This window comes from Solea solea, chromosome 17 (assembly GCF_958295425.1).
Source record: "Solea solea chromosome 17, fSolSol10.1, whole genome shotgun sequence".
Classification (NCBI taxonomy): Eukaryota; Metazoa; Chordata; class Actinopteri; order Pleuronectiformes; family Soleidae; genus Solea; species Solea solea.
The window spans coordinates 25,273,210-25,298,342 of record NC_081150.1 but is presented as its reverse complement, the minus strand read 5'-3'; the positions used below and the strand labels follow the sequence as shown (position 1 = coordinate 25,298,342).

The window sequence follows — 25,133 nt, the reverse complement described above, 5'->3', positions numbered from 1 at the left end:
TGAATTAGTGAAGAATTACCTTTTTTTTTTACTTTATGGCGTTGTCTGCTGTTAAGTTTTTCGCTTTGTAATCCACACACGCCTTGTAAACAGGGCTCGGAGGATCATAGCCATGTAGCTATATGTGGGCCATCTTTTTTTTTTAAGAAAGTGGTGCAAGTAATTCTGAAACTACATTAATTGTAGCTAACATTGTGTCTTTTTTCACTTGGTAAACCAGGAGTTAAACAACAATGGTGTTCGTTTATTATGTGAACGCGAGCCGAGCGCGGTCCGCTCCTTCCCGGTTTTCCCGGGTCCCGGGCCTAGCATGTCTTCTCTGAATTAATTTTTTTCTATCGCAAGTCCTGTAAACATGGCGGACCTTCTCCTATTCCGGTCAGTAAGTGTTGTGACGGTGCGCCATTTAGAGCGTAGTGAACATATTTTTTTCACCCGAGCTTCCTGCACCCTTAATGATAATTTGTTAATTGTGCCAGCGGGTGAAAACTAATATTGACAAAGTTATTATTTACGATCGTAAAGTGTATTGCTGTGCTTAATTATTTTGAAATTTACCGGATGCTCTGTGCGTGTGGTTTCCTGTTTGGGGCGCTCTAATCGACGTGAATTGATGCTTTGTCACCGGCATCCGGCAAAAATAAACATGCTGCCTATTTCTGCCGGACGCCGGACCAGAGACCATATATAAAGGGTAGATGTCGTGATGTCGAACATCCGCACTGGTGTCTTGCCACAGTCAGCTCGCTCTACACTACAACATGTGTTGTAGTGTTACATGGACTTTTTAAATAACCATAACTTGCTCAATTTTCTACCGATTTTCAAACGGTTTGGTTTGTTATAAACGTCAGAGATGTAGTTATTATGGCACGGCATATTTATGAATAATTATAATCATGGGCTTTAAATAATATTAAACAGAACAGAAAAGTGCAATAAATATATACACACACGGTAATTATGTTAAATCAACATATGGGCTACTAAAACTCAGGATATAGAATGGCATGAGATGTATGAATATTTTTATAAGAGGAATATTACTAATATAATAAAATAATTTCAATGATTACGTGTTTAAACTAAACATGTAATTATTCAAATGATTTTAATAGGAATATTACTAATATAATCCAATAATATGAATTATTATATGTTTAAGATAAATATGTAATAATTCAAATTATATTATTATATTAGTAATATTCCTTTTCTAAAAGTATACAAATATCTCATGCCATTCTGTATCCTGAGTTTTAGTAGCCCATATATTGATTTAACATAAATACCTTGTGTGTGTGTATATATTTATTGCACCTTTCTGTTCCTTTTAATGTTATTTAAAGCCCATGGTTATAATTATTCATAAATATGCCATGTCATATTTGATGTATTCAGTAGAGCTTGGTGTTATTGCATTAATTATTATCAGACTTTCATTTTTACGATTTTCATATCAGTATCTATTTTTGACAAAATAATTTCAATATTGCCACAATATTATTGAAACCCAGCTGTTGTCTATTCATTCATTGAATATGGATGGGGTTGTCATGGCTTCAATGAAATGCATTATATATATAGTGTGTGTGTGTTTTTATGTTTACAAATTACAAAGGCAGTCTATCTTCATGCTATTTGTGTCTCTTGTGTTTCAGTGTTGGATTCCATGCAGTGCCGGCTTTGCAAATTCACCAGCTCCAGTCAAGCGACCCTCCTAAAACATCTTTGCCTTCGCCACGGGCAAGGTGCACACTGGCCTTGCATACACACCAACTGTGTTTGTGTATTTAAAACACTTGGATCATTAAGATCACACCTCTCAAGATCACACTCAACAGTGAAAATCCATGAAAATGTAACATTTCAATGTGAATTGTGTGATTTTAAAGAGATTTGCAGTGAAAAAACTTTTTGGAACCATCTCGGACATCATTTCAAGAAAAGAGAAACTGTCCAATGTCCCTTTCTAAGGTGTACATTTAAAACAAACACTCGCCCAACCTTCAGTTCTCACAAAAGTCGAAACCATAAAAATTGTACACTTAAGGATTTTCGAAAGATACAAAGAACTGTTACTGAAGATGATGCTGGTGAACAATCTGATAGTGAAGCAGGGACGTCAGCTCATGATATTGTGAGACTAAATGAGGTTGAAGATATTGTGGAGGATGTAGATAGTGAGACACTTGAGCACAAATTAGCCTCTCTCTTTTTGTCTATGCAAACTGTGTTGCATGTTTCTCGAAGTGCAACACAAAAGATTGTAGAACATTTGCATAACCTGCTGTCTTTCTCTAACATTCACACTTTCGACTGTGTCAAAGAGATCCTTTCAAAACATAACATTGAAGTAAATGATTGTGCTTTGCAAGAAATTTCTAGTGCTATAGCTCTAACTAATCCACTCCTTTTAACAATATCAGAGAAAGGTTCCCTATCTACAGATCACAGAAGGAATATATATTTCAAAGACCACTTTCCTGTTATCGAACCCACAGAATATCTGTACAACACAGCCCATAAAAACTCTTTTGTATATATATCTGTCACAAAGGTACTTGAGACTTTACTTGGGTGTAAAGAGTTTTTTGACAAAATTGTATTTAATCAAGAAGCTTTATCTGGACACTTTAAGTCTTTTCAAGACGGCAAGTATTACTAGGAAAATAAGCTACTGGGAGAACAAAACATATGTATCAGTTTGGGATTATATATCGATGATTTTGAAGTGTGCAACCCATTGGGCACCTCTAGAAAACTTCATAAGATTACTGCAGTATATTGGGTGGTTCTAAATTTACCTACCAGGTTCCGATCGAGTCTCACTTCAATTCAGCTAGCTCTCTTGGGTAAAACTGTAGACATCAAACGATACGGTTATGAAAAATTTCTTGAGCCATTGGTTAAAGATATAAAGTGCCTAGAACAAGAGGGAATTTTTATTGAAGTTGTGGGTCAGTTTGTTAAAAGCACTGTATATTGTGTGTGTGCTGATAACCTTGGTGCGCATGGTCTTGCAGGCTTTTCTGAAAGTTTTACTGTTGAAAATTTCTGTCGGTTTTGTTTGATAAGTCGGGGCCAAATTGCAACCACTGAAGTTAATGATTTTCAATTGAGAAGTGTTGATCAACATAACTTGTTTCTGGAAGAGCTTAGGCAGGGGGGCAACCTCAAAAGTGTTAAAGGGGTCAAAAGTGAATGTGTACTGGGCAAACATCTCCTGTTCTTTCACCCAATAACTGGATTGTCCTTATGTTTGAAAAATCTGATCTCAAAAGGCTTTATTACATTTGATGTGTTAAATGACTGCATAAAATCATTTCCCTACAAGTATTCAGACAAAGTAAACAAGCCTCAAAAAATTCCAAAAGCAAGCTTTGAAAAGGGAACAGTTGGGGGGAACGGACATGAAAATTGGACACTGCTCCGTTTACTTCCTTTTATGATTGGACGCAAGATACCAGAACAGGAGCCAGCTTGGGACATTTTATTGGACCTCAAGGAAATTGTTGAGATTTTTGTGTCAAGCAGGCTTTCCGAGGAAGCACCGTGTTATTTATCTTGTAAACTACAAGATCATCGCAAGTTGCTCACCAGTACCTTTCCAGAGTTCAGACTGAGGCCGAAACATCACTTTATCGACCACTACCCGCAACTTATTCGCTGCTATGGGCCTTTAGTTGAATTATGGACAATGAGATTCGAAGCAAAACATAGCTTCTTTAAAAAGGTTGTCCATGACACTCGCAACTGGAAAAATGTGCTGCTCACTCTCTCCACAAAACATCAGCAGATGTTGGCCTACCATCTGGACAGTGGGATCCTTTTCAAGCCAAAACTGTATGCTGAAAATGTGAAAGTGGTCAGGGTTTCAGAATTGGATCCATCTCTCAAGTATGAAATACAGAAGAAGTACCCACATCTAGATAGTGTGTCTCTGTCTGAAACAATTCACCTGGATGGGACACAGTATACGGCGGGCATGATTTTGTCAAAATGTACAGGTCAAAGAAAGGAGCTTTTGGTCAGGAGATGGGGGTCCTCCTTGATCAACTGGATGACCAGGTCAGTGAAGTGCTCCTTTGCCTGGCAGTGTTAGAAGACCATGAATATACTTTCTTATTAGGAATGACCATATTATAGTCCTATACTAATTGAAATACTCATGTTTTTCACTGGATACTTTTAGACAGCAAATATTGTGTCCCACCGGAAAACGGCAGCACTGAGAGGCCTGCCTGTGTACCTCAGCGAAGATGGTTCTAAGTATTTCCTGAAGTGCTCAGTAAGTAATAGTAACTGCCAAAAAGACAAATATTTCAGGTCATGCAGCTAATTCCCCATTCCCACGAGATGTTTTTAAACAGTAGTTAATCCAAAATGTAAAAGTACACTTCCCCAGGGCAGTTTATCAGTCCAGATAATTTTGGGGTGAGGGTTGCAGTTTTCCACTTCAGATCCCTTTTTTCTGCTGAGGGAAACATCAACATCATTTTGGGTGGTGTTTCATCACAATCAAGAATCAAGAATCAAGAAGTTTTATTGTCATTATGAGACATTATGAAATTTTTGCAGAGAATCCCGGCATTAGGTACACATAAAATAGCAAAAATAACCAACGAAGGACTTGACATTTAAATAGACATAACGAAAGGCATTTAAATAGACACAACAAGAGACTTAACACTTAATGAGACACAACAAAATGTAAAAATATAAAAGTACAGTGTGTGCAAAGTAAAGTGTATAAAACTACAAAGTGCAGTTTAGTGCAACATGGTCCAGTTTATGGAGAGTTGAGCAGGTTTGGGGGGGGGGGGGGGGGGGGGGAGAAGCTGTCCCTGAGTCTATTGTTCTTTGCTTTGATGTTTCTGTACCGCTTTCCTGATGGAAGCGGTACAAACAGTGCATAGCCCGGGTGTGTGGAATCTGTTGCTATGCGTCTGGCCCTTCTCCGGACTCGGGCAGTGTAAACTGAGTCCAGATCAGGTAGACGGCATCCCACAATCCCCTGTGCTGTCCTCACCACCCGGGCTAGGTTCTTCCTGTCCTGTGTTGTGCAGTTGCCATACCACACTGTCATGCTGAGACACAGGATGCTCTCTACAGTCGCTCTGTAGAAGTTTATGAGCAGTTGGGAAGAGAGCCCAGACCTCTTCAACTTCCTGAGAAAGAAGAGCCGTTGTTGAGCCTTCCTCACCAGGTGTGAAGTGTTCACAGACCAGGAGAGGTCGGAGGAAATGTGGATGCCCAGGAACTTTATGCTGTCTACACGCTCCACCTCCTTTCCATGTATGCTGAGCGGAGCGTGTACATTCTTCCTGGACAAGGGCTTTTCTCACTCTTTCACATTACATATATCTCTGATTTGTTAATATTTTTCATACATTGTTTACACCAACTTGTTTACAATTCATGTAAATCTTATCAGTTTTCATTGGCTGTCCGATTTCAGTTTATAGCTGCCTATTTTCTAATGCCTTTTTAACATTTCAACTTCTTTTAGCCCTTATGACACCAATCATCTCTTTGCTTACAAGTTATATTTTTCAGCTTTAGCATTTACCTTTTCAGCACTCGCATATTTTTTTCAGAAAATGCTGCTAGTTTGTCTTACTTTTTTATAAGCGCTTAAAAATGTATTTGTTCTTCTTACTCAGGACGCAGACATTTTGGCACCATTGCTGCTAGGTGTGTCTGTTTCTATCCTCACTGTGCTTCATGACGATGAAACCGACACTGTGCAAGTTGTGTTGTGTTGGAAGATAACATTGTACATTGTGCGGTTGTGTTGGAAGATAACATTGTACTACATAATATTCCAAACTTCTCTACTGCCATGGCATACCTCTTTGGCCTCCTGTATGTATTTTCCAAAACAGATGAGGTACACCTTTGAGGCAATTCAGACCATCTTTTTTTCGCTCGGTGGCTCTCGATGCTCGCAGCGCATAAGGTCACTGAAAGCAAAGCTTGTACTGTGACACTCATGTCAAACAAAAAACAAAGTTAATGTCCTTCACCTCTTGAGTATACAACCATTTGCAGTTGCCAAGAGGTACAGTGTTTGACGACCTCAAATTAAGGAAGTGCCGATCCGCTTCGCAGAGCCCAGGAAAACAATACAACACTATTTTCTCAGCAGTGGCTGAACTGTTTGTTCTGAAACTTTAGGGTTTGACACAGATACACCTTTGAGTGACAAAACTAGAAAAATGCTATGGAAATACAGTTTAATTTACATTGTTGATTTATTAGGGTTCATCCAGAAGAACACAAATGACTGAACTTTGAATATACTTTTAAGATATAATATACGTTTCAGACTTTTGACTGGACACTCAATCTAACGGACTTATTTAGAACAGGGGAACTGAACTTTAAGGTACCCAGTTGTTCTACTAAGTTTTGAGTTATATTTGAGAATTGTTTGAAATTGATTTTTACATAGAGATGCTGTAAGGTATATTTCATTCAATTCAAGTGTTCAACTTCATTTCATCCCTCAGCAGGGTTACAGGGTTACAGATGAGCTGCAGAATGGATGCAGTGTGCTCTGATACACACAGCTCCGTCAATTTAAACTGCTTGCATCTCGCTTCTGCACAGCTGGACAGCTGGAGTCTTGCAGTACTTGCATGGAAAAACACTGTATATGTTAAAAATACAACACACGGAGCAGGGAGCATGCTGGGCTTGCAAGGATTCTTTCTATGATTTATTTAAGTGAAATACCATGTGGTGTCAACATGGCCCCCCGGAAAAAAAAAAAACACAACAGAGTTAAGCAAACCTTTTATATTTTAGATGTCCACAAGGACATCTAAAATATATATGCTAAATATAAAAAAATAATAATATAATTTAAATTGAAAATTTGATAGAGAAAAATATTTCTCAATTGCAGAAATCCTTCATCGGAGGCTGTTTATGATAATATAATAATAATAATAATAATAAACAAATAATTTTTTATTATTTATAATATTTTATACTCTTTGCACCCTATAAAAAATGGCGCCCTGGGCGCACTTCCCAGCTCACACCAGGAACATTGGTGGGGTGAATACTGGCTACTACACCCTTGGTGACTCTGCATATCCCTTGCAGAACTGGCTCTTAAAACCGTTCCATGACACTGGACGATTCACAGCAGAACAGCAAACATTTAACAAAACAATCAGTAGAGCACGGGTGGTGGTAGAGAATGCTTTCAGCAGGCTGAAGGGAAGGTGGCTTTGCCTCTTGAAAAGGAAAGACTGTGATGTACAGCTTGTGAAATCCATGGTGGTGACTTGCTGTGCTCTGCACAATCTGTGCCAAAGTCACAGGGAGACTTATAACAATGAATGGGAGGCACTCACAGCAGCAACAGTCGTTGAGCCTGCGGTGGAAATGGCACAGGGTGCAGAGGACGCCAGAGATGTACGTGAGGGTTTGATGCGTCACTTGTTGTGAAATAGCAAAATGTTGTTGTACTCACTGACATGACACTGTTTTTACAACTGCATTTTAAATAAAAGTTTGTACTTTGTGCTGAAATGTCTCTTGTTTGATACTTAATTTTTGCTGGCCATGCAAGTGTTTAATGTGTCCTGGGTCATATATACGTTATTTATAAATGTTTATAAAGAACAATAATAATGAGAAAAAGAGATGATAGTATGTGCAGAATCCAATGCAGGTATAGATTGGAAACATGCTGACAATCTTCTCGATTAATCGTTTGGTCCATAAATTATCAAAAAACTGTCGGGATTTCGTACCTGTATCCTGTATTGTACGTCGCGCTCTTGACGCATCCAGTGATGACACTTCTGACCAATCAGTGGCCGACAGTTTGACCAATCATCGCATAGTTCTTAGCACACTTGGAACCTCGTCGGAGCAGGTACTAAAAATAGTACATGGTACCAGGTATTATTTTTAGTACCTGGTACCAGGTACTATGCAAGTGGAAATGCTAGAGCCGGTGGAAATGCGCCATTTGTTTGCAATCTGGATACTGGAGAGATTGTTTTCAGTTTTCACTCCATAGTTACTCCTCAGCATTTGCTTTACAAACATTATTAAATAAAATAACGTTTTGGAGGTCAGGTGAGGTCAGACCTTACCTGACACACAGATGAATGTTGCATAGTGTGGTTTAGTTCCACTCAGCAGGAAGGACATCCTCTTCCTTTTCCGCCTCCACACCTCAACTGCCACCAGCATCCGCTCATCACGAGGAATGAAGAGTTCTTTGTTGATGGCAGACTGAATGTTCATTGTGTTCTTGCGACCTACACAAGTGATGGATTGACACAATCTGTTTAGACACTGAGCTAATGTTCCGACAGTGTCAGTGCCTGAATTGAGCCACTGAGACACACTGATGAAAACAGCTGATCAGACAGACAACGGCATGTAGACTAGCGGAGCTGAGAATCGAACTCACAACCTTCGAATTAAAAGAAGACTTGCTCTACTACCTCTGAGCTACCAGTACAAGTTCATTTGTATTGCGCCATTCTTGCACAAAGCAATTCATAGTGCTTTACAGAAGCAAGTAAATACATGGGCAATTAAAACAAAATCAATTTTAAAAAAATCGATTATAGAAATAAAAACAATTTAAAACATAAAAAAAATAATTCAATCAAGCAGACAAAGAATTTTTCATCTGTTCTGTGTTTGCCGTCCCTTATTTGTCCTCGATGTGAAAATGAAAGTCACAGGGCTTACACTCCCACTCAGCTGTGCTCTTTCACCTGTTCTTCCCATTCATCTTATCAGTTCCCCTTTAACTCAGAGAAACACTGAACAGACAAAGCATCTGTTAACTTAAAATTAATAAAACTTGGAATGTCATTTAAAATTATTAAACATCATTAAACAAACAGATGTGAAAGTTAAAGTGGTTAAAATTGGCAATATCAGAAAGCTGCAGTAAACAATAATGTTTTCAACCCTGATTTAAACAAGCTGACAGTTTGTGCTCAGGTGTTCAGGGAGCTTGTTCCACAGGTGAGGACCATAGAAGCTGCTTGGTTCTGACCCTGGGGACGCTGAGTAAACCTGTCCCTGATGACCTGAGGGGTCTGGATGCTTCATACTCAACGAGCAGCTCTGACATGTATTTAGGCCCAAGACCATTCAGTGACTTGTAGACCAGTAACTGGATTTTAAACTCGATCCTTTGACACACAGGGAGCCAGTGCAGTGATTTAAGGACAGCTGTGATATGGTCCACTTTCTTGCTGTTGGTCACGACTCTGGCAGCAACATTCTGGATGAGCTGCAGCTGCTTGATTGATTTTTTACTGAGACCTGTAAAGACACCATTACAATATTCTAACCTACTAAGAATAAATGTATGAACAAGTTTTTCCATGTCTTTTTTTGAAAGAAATCTTTTAATTCGTGCAATGTTTTTGAGATGATAATCGGCTGATTTAGTCTTTATGTGAAAATTCAGGACTGAGTCCATAACTACACCAAGATTTCTGGCTTGGTCTGTGGTTTTTAGTGTAATTGAGTCAAGTTGCCCACTGACTTCAAGCCTCACATTTTTGGGACCAAAAACAATGACTTCTGTCTTTTCTGCACTGAGCTGGACAAAATTCTGGCCCATCCACTGATTGACTTGTTGGATACACTCACTCAGTCACTGTAGTGGACTGTAGTCATGTGGTGACACTGAAATATAGAGTTGTGTATCATCAGCGTACGAGTGGTAGGAGATGTTATGATACTCCATGATCTGGGCCAGTGGGAGCATATAGATGTTGAATAAAAGTGGCCCAAGAATGGAGCCTTGGGGGACCCCACATGTCATTTTTGCTTGCTCAGATTCATGATTACCCAGCAAGACAAAGAAGTCACAATCTTACTAAGTAAGATTTGAGCCAATTTAGCACTTTACCAGAAATTCTGACCCACTTCCCCAGTCTTTCGAGCAACATGTTGTGATGTGTCGAATGCAGCACTGAGATCCAGTAGTACTAAGTTTTTGATGCATACGTATGTCATTTAACACCTTAATAAGTGCAGTTTCAGTGCTGTGGTGTGGTCGAAAACCTGACTGGAAAGCACTGAGGAGATTGTTTTGCCTCAGGAAAGAGGGAATTTGTTGATAAACAACTCTCTCAATGATTTTTGACAAAAACGCATGGTTTGATATGGGTCTGTAGTTAGTTATTAATGAAGCATCCAGATTAGACTTTTTCAAAAGAGGCTTGATCACTGCAGTTTTCAGGGCCTTGGGAAATCGTCATGGTAAAAGAGAAATATTTACTATCTTTAATACTTCTGGAGCAACACAACTAAAAACATCTTTCAAACACGTGTCAGCAACACATCAAGACAGCAGGTCCTGGATTTTAGATTCTGAACCGTTTCTGGCAGAGATGTGCGGTCTACAAGTTGAAATCTTTCTAGATTTCTAGAAGACTGAGGAGGAACCGGTGACATAACCAAGTTGCCTGGGGAGGAGCCACATACCCTGAATTTTATCTGTAAAAAAATCTGCAAAGTCATTGCATCACTTGTTGGACAGCAGTTCAGGAGGGACAGATACTGTAGGGTTCGTCAGTCTGTCGACAAAGTGACTAAGGTGCGGTCATTGTTGGTGTTATTTTTGATAATCTCAGAGAGTGCACAATGCTCACAGGCATCAGTCCCAGCTTTGCCCCTTCTTCTATTGTGGAATTGAAGGTACCTGAACAGTGCCCAACTGTGGATCAGTTAAAAATACTTAACAATCCTAAAGGTGGATTAATCACCAACAATTAGCAGGAAAATGTATAAAATCTCAGAGGAGTCTGGTGTATTTAGGGACAGCACTGCTGATGCAACCGGCATCACAAACCCTGCTGCTGTATTTCAGTCCAGTGACTGTGTCAGACAGAGTCTGTGCTCCAGTGATGGAGGAAGTACTGAACAAATATTTTAAATTATCTGATTCTAGTGATTTGATAGTTACACTGAAAACAACTGCTAGTAACTTGTGTGTGTGTGTGTGTGTGCAGGCATGTGTGTGTGTGTGTGTGTATACTTGTGACATGTGCACGTCTTTGTACTGTTGGATTGCAGTATTGTACTTAAAATAGTGTTGTTTGACTAAATAAATGGGATCATTGACTTTTAAATCACCGTTGTGTTGACCTAACATTAGGCCTACTCCAGTTCATGAAAGTTTCATCATACAGTGTAATTTGGCGACTATAATGGGACGTGATTCAACACTAGTCTGTTTTTTTTTCAGTCTTGGTCTTGACTTGGTCTTGGTCTCGATACCCTCTGGTCTTGGCGTTGTCTTGACGACAAGTCTAACCTGAACTAGCCTTCCCACAAGTTGGCAGGTATAGCAGGCCATTACGGAAAATGAATGTCAGCTTTATATCTATATATGTATATGTTTGTATATGTATGTATGTATATACATATATGTATGTGTATATATATATATATACATACACACGTAAAAATCTGAATCTCCCAAACCTAGGCCCTTTTCCCCTCATATTCTTCCATACACACTCCTATAATGTTCAGAAACTCCATCACCGCCTTCGACTTAGCCCCTCCACCCTCCACCCTCACTTAGTATATCCTTCAGTTCAAATCCCTGGACCCCAACACCCCTCAGCTTGTCCCTCATCACCCTCCTCTGCTCTTCATATGCCCGCACCCCAGCAATACATGCTCCACTGATTCCTCCTCCCCACATCCCTCACAAAACCCTGTTTGATGCCTGATGACTGTATTTTTTGGGCCCCCCTCCATCGATGTTATTTATGAATTGAAATCTGAAACTTACCAATGTTACTAATAAAAGTTCATTCACATTTTACATAGCGTAGTCTTTGGTTTACGAGTTGGTTCTTTGTATGCCAACATAAGTCATGTGTCGTATATTAAACAGTCTATCAGAGTATTTTTTGATTTTTATTACCGTATTTATACGTTACTACAAGGCTCTATTAAATGCTATTAAATTATCCTTATCTTATCCATTGCGAGTGTCATTGTTAAGGCAGTAGTACCAGTAAATCACCAATAGGTGGCAGCATTGCTATGTAAACAGAGCAAATAAGATAAATGTTGTAAGCTATTGCATTTTGCAGAACATCTTAATTAAATGCGTTGATTAAATTGAATAGTTTAATAAGTAGTGAAATATACAAAGACCAATAAAATTTGCAGTAAGAGAAACTGTGCTGTAGTGGTAAAGATGTCAAGCATCACCTCTCTTCCATTTTCTGGTTTTCAGCTCCTGGTCTGGACTGTTCAGCAGTTTTCTCCACTGGTCTGGATGTTTCTCTGGATGGTGAACTGTGCAGTGTTGTTTTTGGAAGCCATTCTAGATTTAGTCTTAGTTTTAGTCTTTTGGACTAAAACGCTTATTAGTTTCAGTCACGTTTTAGTCATTTCTATATGTGATAGTTTTAGTCCAATTTTAGTCAACGAAAACTCAAAAAGGTTTTAGTCAGTTTTAGTTTTTTGTTTTAAAAAAAAAAGGAGTATAGTCTTTTAACAAATCCATTTAGGTCAATAAGTATTGGAGATTACTGTTGGGCAGAAACCTTTAATCTCCATATTTCAGCTTTTCAACAGTTTTTTCCATGAATAGACGCAGACTTCCTCATACAACAGTGTCACACATAAGTTTGACATGAAATTTCCTCCGCCGGTGGTGCGCCACGACCGACTCTAGATCGGCTTGGAAGGGCTCGGGGCGAAGGTGGTTTACAGTGACCCCCGCCCGGACCTCGCCGCGGACATGTGCACTCGCTGTGGCTTCTCCCGCCCGCCTGCCCCCAGCGTGACTGTCGATCGGAGCAGACTGCCCTCAGAATGCCCTGACAGCGTCGTGGCATCAGGACATAGAGTGTAAATTGCTTGAAACGCGGACCAAGTCATTTTTAGATTTTGATTGTCCCTCTGTCTGGGCCCCCAAGCCAATCGGGCCCTAGGCACGTGCCTAGTTTGCCTTTGCGTTAATCCGGCTCTGTCTCTAACTCCAACTTCTTACACAGATTGTAGTAGTTAATCACCGCCACCTCCACCCCCTTATCCCACACCACCACAATAATATATTCTGAATCAACCCCCTGAAGGGAACACCTAGCCTTATAAAAGTAACACACCCCCTGCCCCTACCACCATCCTCCCTATCCCTACGCACTGCTGTGTACCTGTACACCACAAAATCTTCAGCTTCAGCCATGTTTACTTAATACAAATAACATCCGGTTTTCCGACCAGTTCTCTTAGAAAATACTTGAATTCCTGACTGTTAGCCAGTATGCTACGAGCATTCCACTGTAAGAGAACCCCGTAATCACACCTGCTATAAAAGTGACCAGTGCCTTCTTTTTCTAGATAAATCCTGTCTTCCTCTCTTCCTCTTGGACAACCATCTCCCTCGCCTCTTGTCCACTGGTCACTGAGCCCTGTCCTCTCACCACCCTCACAGCTTCAGCGTAGGTGAGCCCTCCCTCCACTCTCACTTTTTGAGAAGCCTCCAACAGGGTAAGGTACCGACCGGGGAGAGGAGAGCCCAAGCACCAGAGCCATACTACATGCAGATGCATGAGGCACTGGGGTCAAGGTCAGCAATATCTCCCCCAGTGCTTGTGGCATCCTGAACTTCAAGACCCCACAAGTCTTTGCCCAACAACAACAGAATGTAGCCCCACACCATCATGCTCCACCAGCTCTCTTGTACTTGTACGTGTATTATTATTTGTTGATTTGTAGTTCTCTGTCTTTCATCTCTCCTTGTTACTCCTATTATACTGTATGTATGAACTGTAAGCCACATATCCCCCACAGCCCTGAGAATGCTACCCATCCAAACACAGTTACAGTAGCCAACGCCTCCAACACTGCCACAGTTTACCTCTTCTGTAAATGGCCTGTTGTGTTTTGGTGCCTTTCTCTGCAGTAGATGGGCCACTTTGATGGTGCCACACTTTGTCTTGCGTAGCATCTTATATTATTATACTCTTTGCAAACAGCATAATCTCTTATTTAATCAAATAAGGCAGACTGGTTTGGCATTTGTGAAATCAGGTAGGATCAATCTTCTTTGAACACCCTACACTGGCTGTCAACTTTCCTCTCCACAGCTTTATATAATTACATTTATCTTACATGATACCAATATTTTGCTAATTCCACTCTGCACACAACTTAAAATGAATTATATTTAAGCATCTCACACACCTTTTTTAAACCTATGTATTTGTTGGTACCTTGTCTGACCCGTGTGTGTGTGTGTGTGTGTGTGTGTGTGTTTTCTCTGGGTACTCCAGTTTCACAGAGGTCAAATTGACCATAGGTGTGAATGTGGCAGTGAATGTATGTTGACCCTGCAATGGACTGGCGGCCTGTCAAGGGTGTACTCTACCTTTTGCTCTGTGCTAGATTAAATATGTAAGTAATTAATTCATGGATTGAATCTAAGTTTAGCCCCAAGTATATACATGTATTGAATTAATCACAAATAAAATGAATGGCCAAACTCATTTTTTGAACACACCATCAGCCATTTGGGTAAATTGTGGCAGCTCCAGCTAATCACCTATACCTCCCTTTGCTTCTGCTGGTCCAAGCCATAGAGGACAAGATAAACAAGACTTCAAAAATAATTGTAAATATCTAACGTTTGTCAGATTATAAAAGTTAGATGTTGTCAGATGCACAGCAGCAGCAAAGAAACAGAAGACAGCGTCTTTTTCATGTTCCTCGACAAACGGTTTGTACTTTTCAAAGTAAGTGGAGGTTTTTTTTGTTCAAATAGTGAATTATTCACATATATTTGTTAGGTGATATTGTTGACAGTGTCCAGAAACATGAACGGTTAAATCGTTTCTGATTATTTACCATTTACTATCATCTAAATATTATGAATAGGTTTTATAGTGATAAAGTACATGATATAATCATCAAGAAACAATAATGTGCTTTACTATTGTTTGTTTTTACATTTAACAATAATATTTATATTTTAGCATTAAAAATATAAATATAATTTCAGTTACATACTGGTGTATTAACCACTACAGAAACATAAACTATGATTTTGATAATTACCAAAGCTGTTCATTTAAGGCAGCCATGGCTTTGGGTGGTGGTCTAATCTGTGATAATAATAATAATAATAATAATAATAATCAGTTAAGCACTGTATATTGTTGGGTTTTTATTCCTCTCTTTTGACAATGATATATCTTTGAACTTTCTTTAGCCAGTCATTTCCCACAGTTCTTCAGAGTCTGCAGCAGTTTGATTTTCTTTATGTTCTCAGAGACAATATAATGAGCATATGTCATTTTTAATGTCTGTATCACACTTATACTGTATGTCTCCCTTCAGGAAACAAACAACGACCATGTCCATGCTGAATTCTGGTGACACTGTTTTAACATTTATTTTTATATCTTTTTTCTTGTTGTGTTTCCTGTTTGTTATAGTGTTGTATGTGTTTCACAGCTCTGCCATCCCATCAGCATGGAGGTGTTGGGTCTGTGGCCAGAGTCACGTGCTGTACGTCACCCTTTAAAGAGGAAGTTGTGTCAGCAGCCTGTAACTCTGGGGCCCCACGGTTTCCCTCATGTGCCAGGGAAGTACATCTACTGCCCTGCACAAGACACAGGGCTTGGTCAGGGAGATGATGGCTTAACATTGAGTTACTTTATTCATGAAATATGCTACAGAAGTAAGTTTATTATTGTTGTTCAGTTCAATCTTTGCCAAAAGCAGCATGTAAAGGCAGTTTTATTATATTAACATTTAATAACAGGTCTATTATCTCAGTATCATTATTAACTTTGATTGTTTCCTCATCATTTTTGCAGCACTCTGATTCACTTTAAATGCTAAATGTAATCCTCTTGTAGTATAAACACACATTGTAGAAAAGTATTATGAACAGAATACATTTGGGTGAGGTGGGATTCGAACTTGCGACATAATAATGTAAGAATCCTCTACAGCTATCGATGGCCAGCCCGCGCAGCGAAGGCAAGAGTGCTAACCACTACACCAACTGTGTGGCCAATGCTTAGTTTTACTTTTGTTTTAATTAGTGTTAGTTTTTTTGTAATATGGAGTATTTCCCAGGTGCAAGATTCAAAAAGATCATACTAAGTATTGTGTCATAAAAACTCAGCAAAAGCTGATATAAAAATGTCTTAAGAGAGATGAACAACCATCTCTGAATCAAATATAACAGTCTACAAGAAAGTAGACTGAAAGGCAAATAGTGTCATCATAGTGTGAAAGGTAAAAATAAAACACCCAACAGACTAAAGACTCACATGAACATAATAAACAACATCACATGAGTCTCAGGGAGCACAGAAACCGAATAAACTCCTGATGAACTAATCCAACTCAATGAACTACCAAACCAATGTTCTGTTTAACTTACATATGGCCGTATGTCCCACAGTAAACAAAAACATAATATGAGGCTGTCTTGAATGCAAATGTTCTACATTAAAATAAATACACTTTGTTTTGTAAACAACTTAATTCAGTTTATTTCAGTTAACGAACAATGAATTAAATGAATAATGAGTTCATTGAAATACTTCAATCATAGCTGTTTATCCACAGTGATGGTAGAGTGAAATCTCAGCTGACAGGGCAGTAGGTGATAGGCGGGGTCTCATCCTGGACAGTTCACCAGTCCATCGCAGGGACACACAACTATTCACTCTCACTCTCATGGTCAATTTACAGTGACCAGTTTCCCCGACTGTGGGAGGAAACCGGAGAAAACCCTCGCACACACGGGGAGAACATGTGACCTCCATGCAGAAAGACCCTTGCTCCAACCAGGGGGGTATTCCATCAACGTAGCTAAGAATTGCCAGACTTAGGTGTAAGCTTGAAGCTTGACTAAGCTCCACTTCCCAATCTAGCTCCAAGTTGTTCCATCAAGTGAAATCAGCTGGCTCCACCTGACGCTTAGTCAAGCCTCAACTGTTAAGCCTCAACTTGTGCACGCCCACAGGGAAAATGAAAAGCCCATTCTAGTCGAGCGCGAAAACTGTCAAAAATGCCGAAAAGCAAGAGGAAAAGAACGTGCAGAGATGTTCTCTGCAGCGAGCAAACCCTCCTCATGGAGGTATATGAGGATTACAGCCACATAATCCCAAAGAAGGGCAATACCGCGGCAATCAATAAAGCAAGTTTTAAACTAATCAATTATGTGGACCTATTAATGCAACCAAAGCCCTAAAATGAAAAGGAAAATCCCCAAAGAACAAAAAGACAGCCCTAATAAGTGACATTCATATGAACATAATTAAAATAGCATTATTGTTTCACTGCAATTTATGTGAAATTCTCCATATTTGATCCTTTGGCAGCCCTAGTAGTAATGTTAGAACGTGATATCCATCACATTTATCAACTGAATGTTATGCAAATCGATGGGATAGCTTTCATTTATTTCCTGCATGGCCAATTGTATAGAATTGATATCCTTTTCATTTAAGCCTGTCATTTTTACATGCTGTATTTGTGCTACTTCTGTATTTGGTCCCAGATGCTATATGTTGAATTGTTGTATTTTCATTTTATTTTATGTAAAGCACTTTGAATCACCTTGTGCTAAAATGTGCTATATAAAGTTGCCTTGCCTACATTTTTGATAATAATAGGCTACATTTAATCAAAGTATTTTACATGACTCATCACATTTATCATACAATTGATGGTAGATTATTACATGAAGAAATGCAATGTTGGTTATCATTCTATAGGAAATAATCATATGATAGATCTATTGATTATTTATCTAGAATCATTTAGCAAATCAAGCAATTCAATGGAGACGAGGACCCCTATTACAGTAAGTGAATGCAGGTGACAGCAAATCAATCATCTATCTCCTATCAATCGGAGGCCCTAACCCTTGTTACATCAAAACAATGATGATCTCTTTAAATTTCCTTTTATTATATTTTTTTGCTAATTAATTTAATTTTGTATTTGTGTCTTATTTTTTATTATATTTTATTTTGGTGATAATGTTATTTAATGTACTTATAGATAATATATAATTATTAGTTTAAATCATTTCTTTAATACATTTTATTATATATTTTATGTTTTACATATTATTTTATCATTCCATGACAGTTGTGTGTCTCTGTTTCTGTCTATTGGACATTCTTTGATCATAGATGGTGCTAAGCTTCACTTTTAGCCTGCTACAGACCAGGTTTGCCCGGCAGCATAAGTTACCATGGTTACTTGGCTGGCATTCACATTAGCCACCTTGGTGGAACAGGGTTGAGGCTCAGATTGATGGAACGGAAACCTGAGCCACAGTTATGGCTTAGCCATGGTTGAGGCTTAGCCAGAGTCATAGTTTCCATGGTTACTGAGTTGGGGCTAATCTCAGCCTCTTTGATGGAACCAAACTCTCACTCATATTAGCCAGACTTGGCCATTTAAGCTTGGCTTTGCCTTTAGCCTGCTTGATGGAATACCCCCCTGGGCTCAAACCTGGGTCTTCTTGCAAAGGCAAGAGTGCTAACCGCTACACCAACCGTGTTAAAGCACAAGTATTTACTTTATTTATTTAATATTTAAATATATATAGGTATAATGTATTTTAAATATTTTACAGAAGTATCTTATTTAATATTGATAATAATAATAATAATAATAATATAATAACAGGAATCATAATAATAATAATTGATTCAATAATTAAATTCCCTTTTTTTGACAAAATAGGTTTTTAATTTTTTTCATCAGAAAGGACTTAAATTCTTATTTATTAAGCATAGACAATTTAGATCATTGTAAATTAACTTATATCTCTGTCTAAGTCAAATATCAAACATATTAGTACCTTATTTGTATTTAAGCTATTTAACGGTCATGTTATAATTACATATCATTAAAAAATATATTATAAACGTTCCTTCACATCAAAGCAGGTATAATTTGTTCCACATACATGAGTCAATAAAAGCATTGTCAAATGTTTTCAGTGGATTTCAAACTCATTCAATCAAAGACAGTGTTTACAGCCTCAGCCTCTGCTTTCACTTCTTTATGAACTGAGTTACACATTTCTAAGGCGACTAATTAATGAAAATGAATGTCTTTTTAAAATAACAAAATGCTAGATTTTATCCATGATTCTGCCCTGCAAGTAAAACACTTTGAGATTCTCCTACCTGTGATTGTCCTCTTTTCCAATTGTGTGTTTCCAGGCCAGAGAGACAATGTTGTTTTTGTTTTTGTTGTTGTTGTTAGATGCACAGTCAGTCAATTGTGAAATTCCCAGGACCCTGTCATGGATTTATACCCCGGCACCAAACGGAGAGCCAAATGTTGCTTTGGTGGCACACATTCACCCCATTTGTCCCCTTTTGAAGAGGTCAGAGAACAGTAAGCAGCGGTTGTCTTATGGCCACACCCACTTTAACTGCACAGGGGTGGGAGGGTATGATGTGTTTTTTGTTTTTTTTGACACCCACCATCTTTGGCATAACAGACAAAGATCTTGTGTGTAATAATTACAGACATCTCAAGGTGATACTGCATATTCTAACAAATATTATTCCCAGAGGGAAATTCAATTTGCCAAAGTTGCTTCAGGCATCAATAAACAAAGCAGATCAGCAGACAGAAATCAGTATAAAGTGTTGAAAATCAAAGAATAAAACTAGAAATAAAGTTACAAGAACTAGAATGAAAGTAAAGTATCAGAATACATTTAAAATATATGGTATATATAATAATATTATAATTATTAGCCAGTTCCATAACGATAGCGGCGCGCCAGAGGAATTTATATTCTAATTTCTCTTCAGCATGAAAAATACAATGTGTGGCGGGAGTGCGTGACAAAAGACCCAAAACCCTCTTACTCTCTTTCAGCCGCTAAATTGTTGTTCATAAGCTGCAGAGAGACTTTGTGACTACACGTTGTGACTTCTGTAATTTGAAGCATGCAGTGGCTTCTTCATGATTTCAACTTGCATATTCTGAAAATAACGAAAATATTGGATTAAAAAAAACAATTTTTTGTAGTTTCCTCGACTTGTTGCTGGTTTCCTTGTGGCTGGTCACATTTTATCACCAGTCAAGTCTGAAGTCTATTTCATTCCATTTGGAATGTCTGTAACACTGTGTTGTTCCTGTAAATCACATGAATTTAAAACATTTACTGAAGTTCTATGATCCCAATCGTTCACATAGGTCATAATTCCTGCATACGACCCATATGTACGTTTCATTGGAGGACAGTCTCTATGATCCATACAGTACATGTTTGAAATTGATCATTGAGCAGTCAGAGCTCTGTGTGAGTCCCCATCTGTGCTATCTGTCAGTCTGCACATCAAACCACCCTTCTTACACACAAACTATCTCTTTAATGTAAAACTGCTGTTAAATCATGTTGTGCATGACATTAGTGTTGTGGGGTTTGATGAACGAGATCAAATTCAAAATCACTTTAGTTGTAACATTAAAAAAGAACACATTTATCTACACTTCATGTAAACATCATTTAAAAGAAGGATTACTCCTTTAATATTTCACATTTGCAAAATCAGTATCCATTACATGTCTTAAATGTCCCCTTTATTTTATCGTACATCACATATGATCTAATCTTTCGATTCCAGCAGGTGTGAGATGTTTCTGTGTCACTCTGGACTGAGTTCACAAGGTGTCGGGGTGGTCCTCTGCAGGTTCAAGAGCTTCTTGTGGTCTATACATAAAGGTGAGGAGGAAAAAAGCCACATCATAAGAGCACCAGTAGGCCGTGTGTGAGGTCACTGCAGACCAGTAGCGGCTTTCCACCAGACCTTCACGCAGCTCAAAGTCAATGCGCCGCTCCAACTCCACTGCAACAGAGACAATTACAAATGTTATCCAATGGGACCTAGTGTTCATATCATCTGCACTGCTCACCAGCATCATATTGTGGCAGTTTTTAGTCTCAGGGCTCCAGACTAACGTTTTGCATTGGTTGAACTGATGCACCCAACATTTTAATTCAGATGATCTACAGTGCCACAATGTAGAATAAGGTGTTTATTAGAAGCACACACATAGTGTGTTTACACACAAAAATAAAGGGACACATTAAATGATTTGCTGTTAGATTAACAAGGAAAATCCTGACTGTTTTGTAGTGGATATAAGTTCATTGGTCATTTAGTCGCTGCAGAAAACAATGAAAAAAAAAAAAAAAACAACATGAACTCCATTTGAACCTGTCAAAATAAAATGTAAACCTATATAGCTGAACCATGCATGGCTTTAATTTGAAAGGACGGACACACTGTGTATGTTTATCAAGTCCAAAGTTAGGGAACCTTTTAAAGACCTGTTAATATCATTTCTGTTGATGTGCAAGTTCCTCAGTTGTGTGACGACTGGTAATGTTGTTCAGTTGAAGTTGAATTCATAAAATGTTGTGTTGCTCTCCTGCTTTTGCTGTGGTGTGTGTGTCATAGGTGTGCACAGCTTTTGTATATACTGTATCTGTAGAACAGTGTTAAAATGTTACATCCTTTCTCAGACCTGGAATTCTGTTGTCTGCTTAAAACAAATACATTTTTATATTTACATTAAAATCGACAAATGGCTTCAAATGACAACCACCACTATATTATGTTAAAGTTTGCATATATAATCCAGGTAAATGGGACAACTGTGCCACCTACTGTAAATTATGGAAGTCCTGCATGACTAGCAGAAGCACAAATCCTTCAAAAAAGGTAAGACGGCTGCTGCAGTTAACAAAAAAATAAAACATTTAAATGTTATATATTTGAGAGTACATTTTATTGACTTTTTACATTTGCCAAAAGTATGCCAAATAAGCAATGTTTTCTTTCTGAGAAACTCCATAGCTGTAAAGCCTAATTCTTTCTAACTGCAGTAACTATCTCCATAGTTCAGCAACATGTTTTACAATGTATTTATTCATTTTCAGAGAAAATGATCAGAGGTCAGGAACAGCAGATAATACATTTTAGAAGTTGCATATGTGGTTCATCATGTTCAAGTCAACTGAGTTCACCAACCAACGATATGAGAGAAATGCCACAAACATTCTTTACTAGCCAATCAGAAGTACCGCAGGTTGGGTCTCAGCAGTGTGGTTATGTACGTTGTTGGCGCAGAAAATAAAACTACAACATGGAGAACATGAATGAAGCCCATGAAAGATTGTTGATAAAAGACTAAAAAACAAATGGTGTTGGGCGTGGGCACAGGAAATTGGTGGTGGCGGTGCTACCAGCACCTCGGTATGAGTGTGACTCCAGAGAGTCAATGTCCATGCACTCCAGTATAAAGTACATCCACGCTGCCAGGTGCAACAGCAACAGCTGGCAAAGTCAAAGATGGGGTATTTCTGGGACTGAGCCATCCAATTTAGTCAGAAACTCATTTCCATTGAGATCTTGACTGGGCCTTGTTCTGGGATGTTGCTGTGGTCTGCTTTCAGGTCCAAGCACATTGGTGTTATCTGATGCCTTTTCTTCCCATATGGTCTTCCAGTGTTGCTCACGCTCAGCCCTGGCTGGGTCTCTGTTGTTGACGTTCTGCCTTGCCATTGAGAGTAGACCTTGGATGGTTGGTAGAGAATATCTTGTTTATTCTCCTGGCCTCTAGCTCTCATGTATCTCTTTTTTGGTCTCTCTTTAGTGAGCCTTTGTTTGGAAGTCTCCAGTGCGTCAGGTATGGGCAGCTTGTTGTATTTCTTAGGCAGCTCTTTCTTTACCACAGCTCTCTGAAGCTTGGATAGATGGCGAACCTCTTTTCTTGCCGGCTTGATTTTAGCGTCTAGCCTTTTTCTCCATGGAGGGTACTGTTCCTTCAGGGTCATGCTGTTCACATTGTTGCCAAGGATCTCAAGGATTACTGATGATGCTGTGTTCTAATGGTACCTTGTTACTTAGCCTTGGCAAGTGGGAGGAGTTTGCATTCCTCTGCATATATCCCTTCCCACTGGGGTTGCTCTCATAGTAGCATTCCATTAGATTCCTTTATTCTGCTCTATTCCAGCTATTGCATGTCCCAGTAGTCCACCTCTCACCGAGTTGCCCTGGTTCCTCAACACCTGATTTGGATGTTGTTGAGTTGAGCTGGGCTATGTCCAAGCAGGTGTTGCTCTATCATTTGTTAGTATTGCTTTATCATTTGCACTGCTTCACGTTCACAGCATAGGCCTATACCTTGCCTCGGGGCCCAGTTAGGGCGTGGTCATCCACTTCAAGTATATATACTTGACCCAATTCTCAGTTAGGGTGAGGTCATTCAGATGGGCCCTTAGGCAAGGTCCTTCATGCTATAAGCCAATACTGTGAACATGAGTGCAATGCTGTGTGTGAAGAGAAAGGGGCAGACGAATCAGCCTGCGTGGGTGTCTGTGCGTGTGTGTGTGTGTGTGTGAGAGAAAGCTCGGGGCAGATAGATGAATGAACAGAAGGACACATGTTTTTAATGTTGGGGGGAAAATAGACGGACGGTTGATTCTGGCGCCATGCATTGATCAATGTATGGGAAACTGGAAATGGAAACATCTTTGGTCACATATGCAAGCAAATTGGTCACACTCAACTGCCCCAATGTACATTCCTGCAAACTGCACATACATGAACTCACTTACTACTTACTTATTCACATGACATCCATATCAACGTGATAGTGTTGACTCATTCATATAGACAGTTGAACCCATGTCGCTCTGTCAGTAAAAATGAGCTATTACTTATTCGTATTCATTAATCTCACATATTATAAAACTCAGCAGGTGAGTTCACAGCACTTACATGAGGTGCTGTCCATGACAGCTGAAGTGGACTGGGACATAGCAGGCTCCATCTTCCTCATTTCTTGCGCTACATGTTTGTCTTTCTCAGTGCTCTCTGCCACTGTTGCTTGTTCCTCTTTCAGCACCATGTTTTCCATCTGAGAGGCTCCACCCTCGCAGTTAGATGGCTCCTCTTCAACTCCACCCATCTGGCTACTGGAACGGGAAAAGCGGGAAAACAGGATTCCCCCGATTCCCTTCCCAAGACTTGCAGCACCTGAGGAGCAGTCAAATTTATAATAAAATGAGGTCATTCATTAAAAAGAACTGGAACATTTTTATTTTTATAGATTTGAGGAGATGAAGAGCTTGGGGATAAAAGTGAACAGCAGCAGTGATTCACTGACCTCGGATAGTTCACACTTGACCACACCCAGCATCACAGAAGACTCGAGTGTTTTCCCTATGGTGTTGCATTTGTGTCCAATTCTTTTTAGCAACAGTTTTAATTCAACAATAACAATGATCTCAAACTTGTGGTCAGTTAATATGAGTTAAAGCTAATAGCCTCAAAGGCTTTGTCTTTGTTTGTTGTAAGATGAGATGAGATAATCAGAATAATAAATAATCAACATGCTTTACCAAAAGAGTACAATATATTAAGATATTAACACAAAGACCATAAAAAAGTTAAAGTAAAAAAAGGTAATTAACATTCTATTTTTAAAAATCGAATGTAACATCGTGCATAGTTTAGCTGTGCTTGTGTTTCCCAGGTTTCGCTGTAATTCTGTAAGTCTGAACTATCAAAAGCTGTGAATGCTTGTTTGTCTTTGTGTAATAATCCTCAATGTCATAATTCTCTCTTTCACACAGTGCATGCTGGGAGTAGAACAGATGTTCGCTAAGAATAGTGGCAGCTCATCATCTCTAATGTAGAATATAAAGCATCATTAATCAGCTTTAAGTTCTCTATACAGCCGTCTCACCCTCCATTTACGGTCTGATGGGTAAAATGCATTAGTTGTCAGCTAACCTGCAAGTGATTGTTGGTTCATCACCAGTCTTTGCCTGTCTTTTATTGTTTGTATTTGTTAAAGTGAGTCTTAAGTATGAGAATGCACAAATACTTTCCTGGTTGCGCCTGCAACTCCAGGTCTCATCCTTTGTATTTATTTCATTATTTCTTGCTTTGTTTGCTTTGAATTGTTGTGCTTCCTTATTTAGAAGTATGGCAAGGTTGAGAATGACTAGCTCCTTTGCATTTCAGTTTGCACTAGACAAACTTATGCTATTCCCATCCCTTAGATAGTCAATCCATAGTAATGTGGAT

The 25,133-nt window shown here is 38.9% G+C and overlaps 2 protein-coding genes across 3 annotated transcripts in view; both read right to left on the bottom strand.

Moving 5' to 3' along the window:
• Positions 1 to 19,665, bottom strand: part of stxbp6l (syntaxin binding protein 6 (amisyn), like) — a 31,981-nt gene extending 12,316 nt beyond the window's left edge. Inside the window, exons 1-2 of the mRNA XM_058613530.1 lie at positions 19,200 to 19,665; positions 8,121 to 8,288 (exon numbers count right to left, since the gene is read on the bottom strand). Coding sequence (XP_058469513.1) covers positions 8,121 to 8,274 — 154 coding nt within the window. The 5' untranslated portion in view covers positions 8,275 to 8,288; positions 19,200 to 19,665. The remainder of the gene's footprint in view (positions 1 to 8,120; positions 8,289 to 19,199) is intronic.
• Positions 19,666 to 20,523: 858 nt separating this feature from the next.
• Positions 20,524 to 25,133, bottom strand: part of ddhd1b (DDHD domain containing 1b) — a 45,589-nt gene continuing 40,979 nt past the window's right edge. The window contains exons 12-14 of one of the 2 annotated variants that reach the window (XR_009233660.1): positions 23,820 to 24,077; positions 23,664 to 23,734; positions 20,739 to 20,879 (exon numbers count right to left, since the gene is read on the bottom strand). Coding sequence is in view for 1 of the 2 variants with exons in the window: in XM_058613516.1 (XP_058469499.1) it covers positions 20,695 to 20,879; positions 23,820 to 24,077 (443 nt within the window). In the remaining variant the exon portion in view is untranslated. Of the gene's footprint in view, positions 20,880 to 23,663; positions 23,735 to 23,819; positions 24,078 to 25,133 lie in introns of both variants that reach the window. The other variant, XM_058613516.1, reaches the window with a different exon arrangement.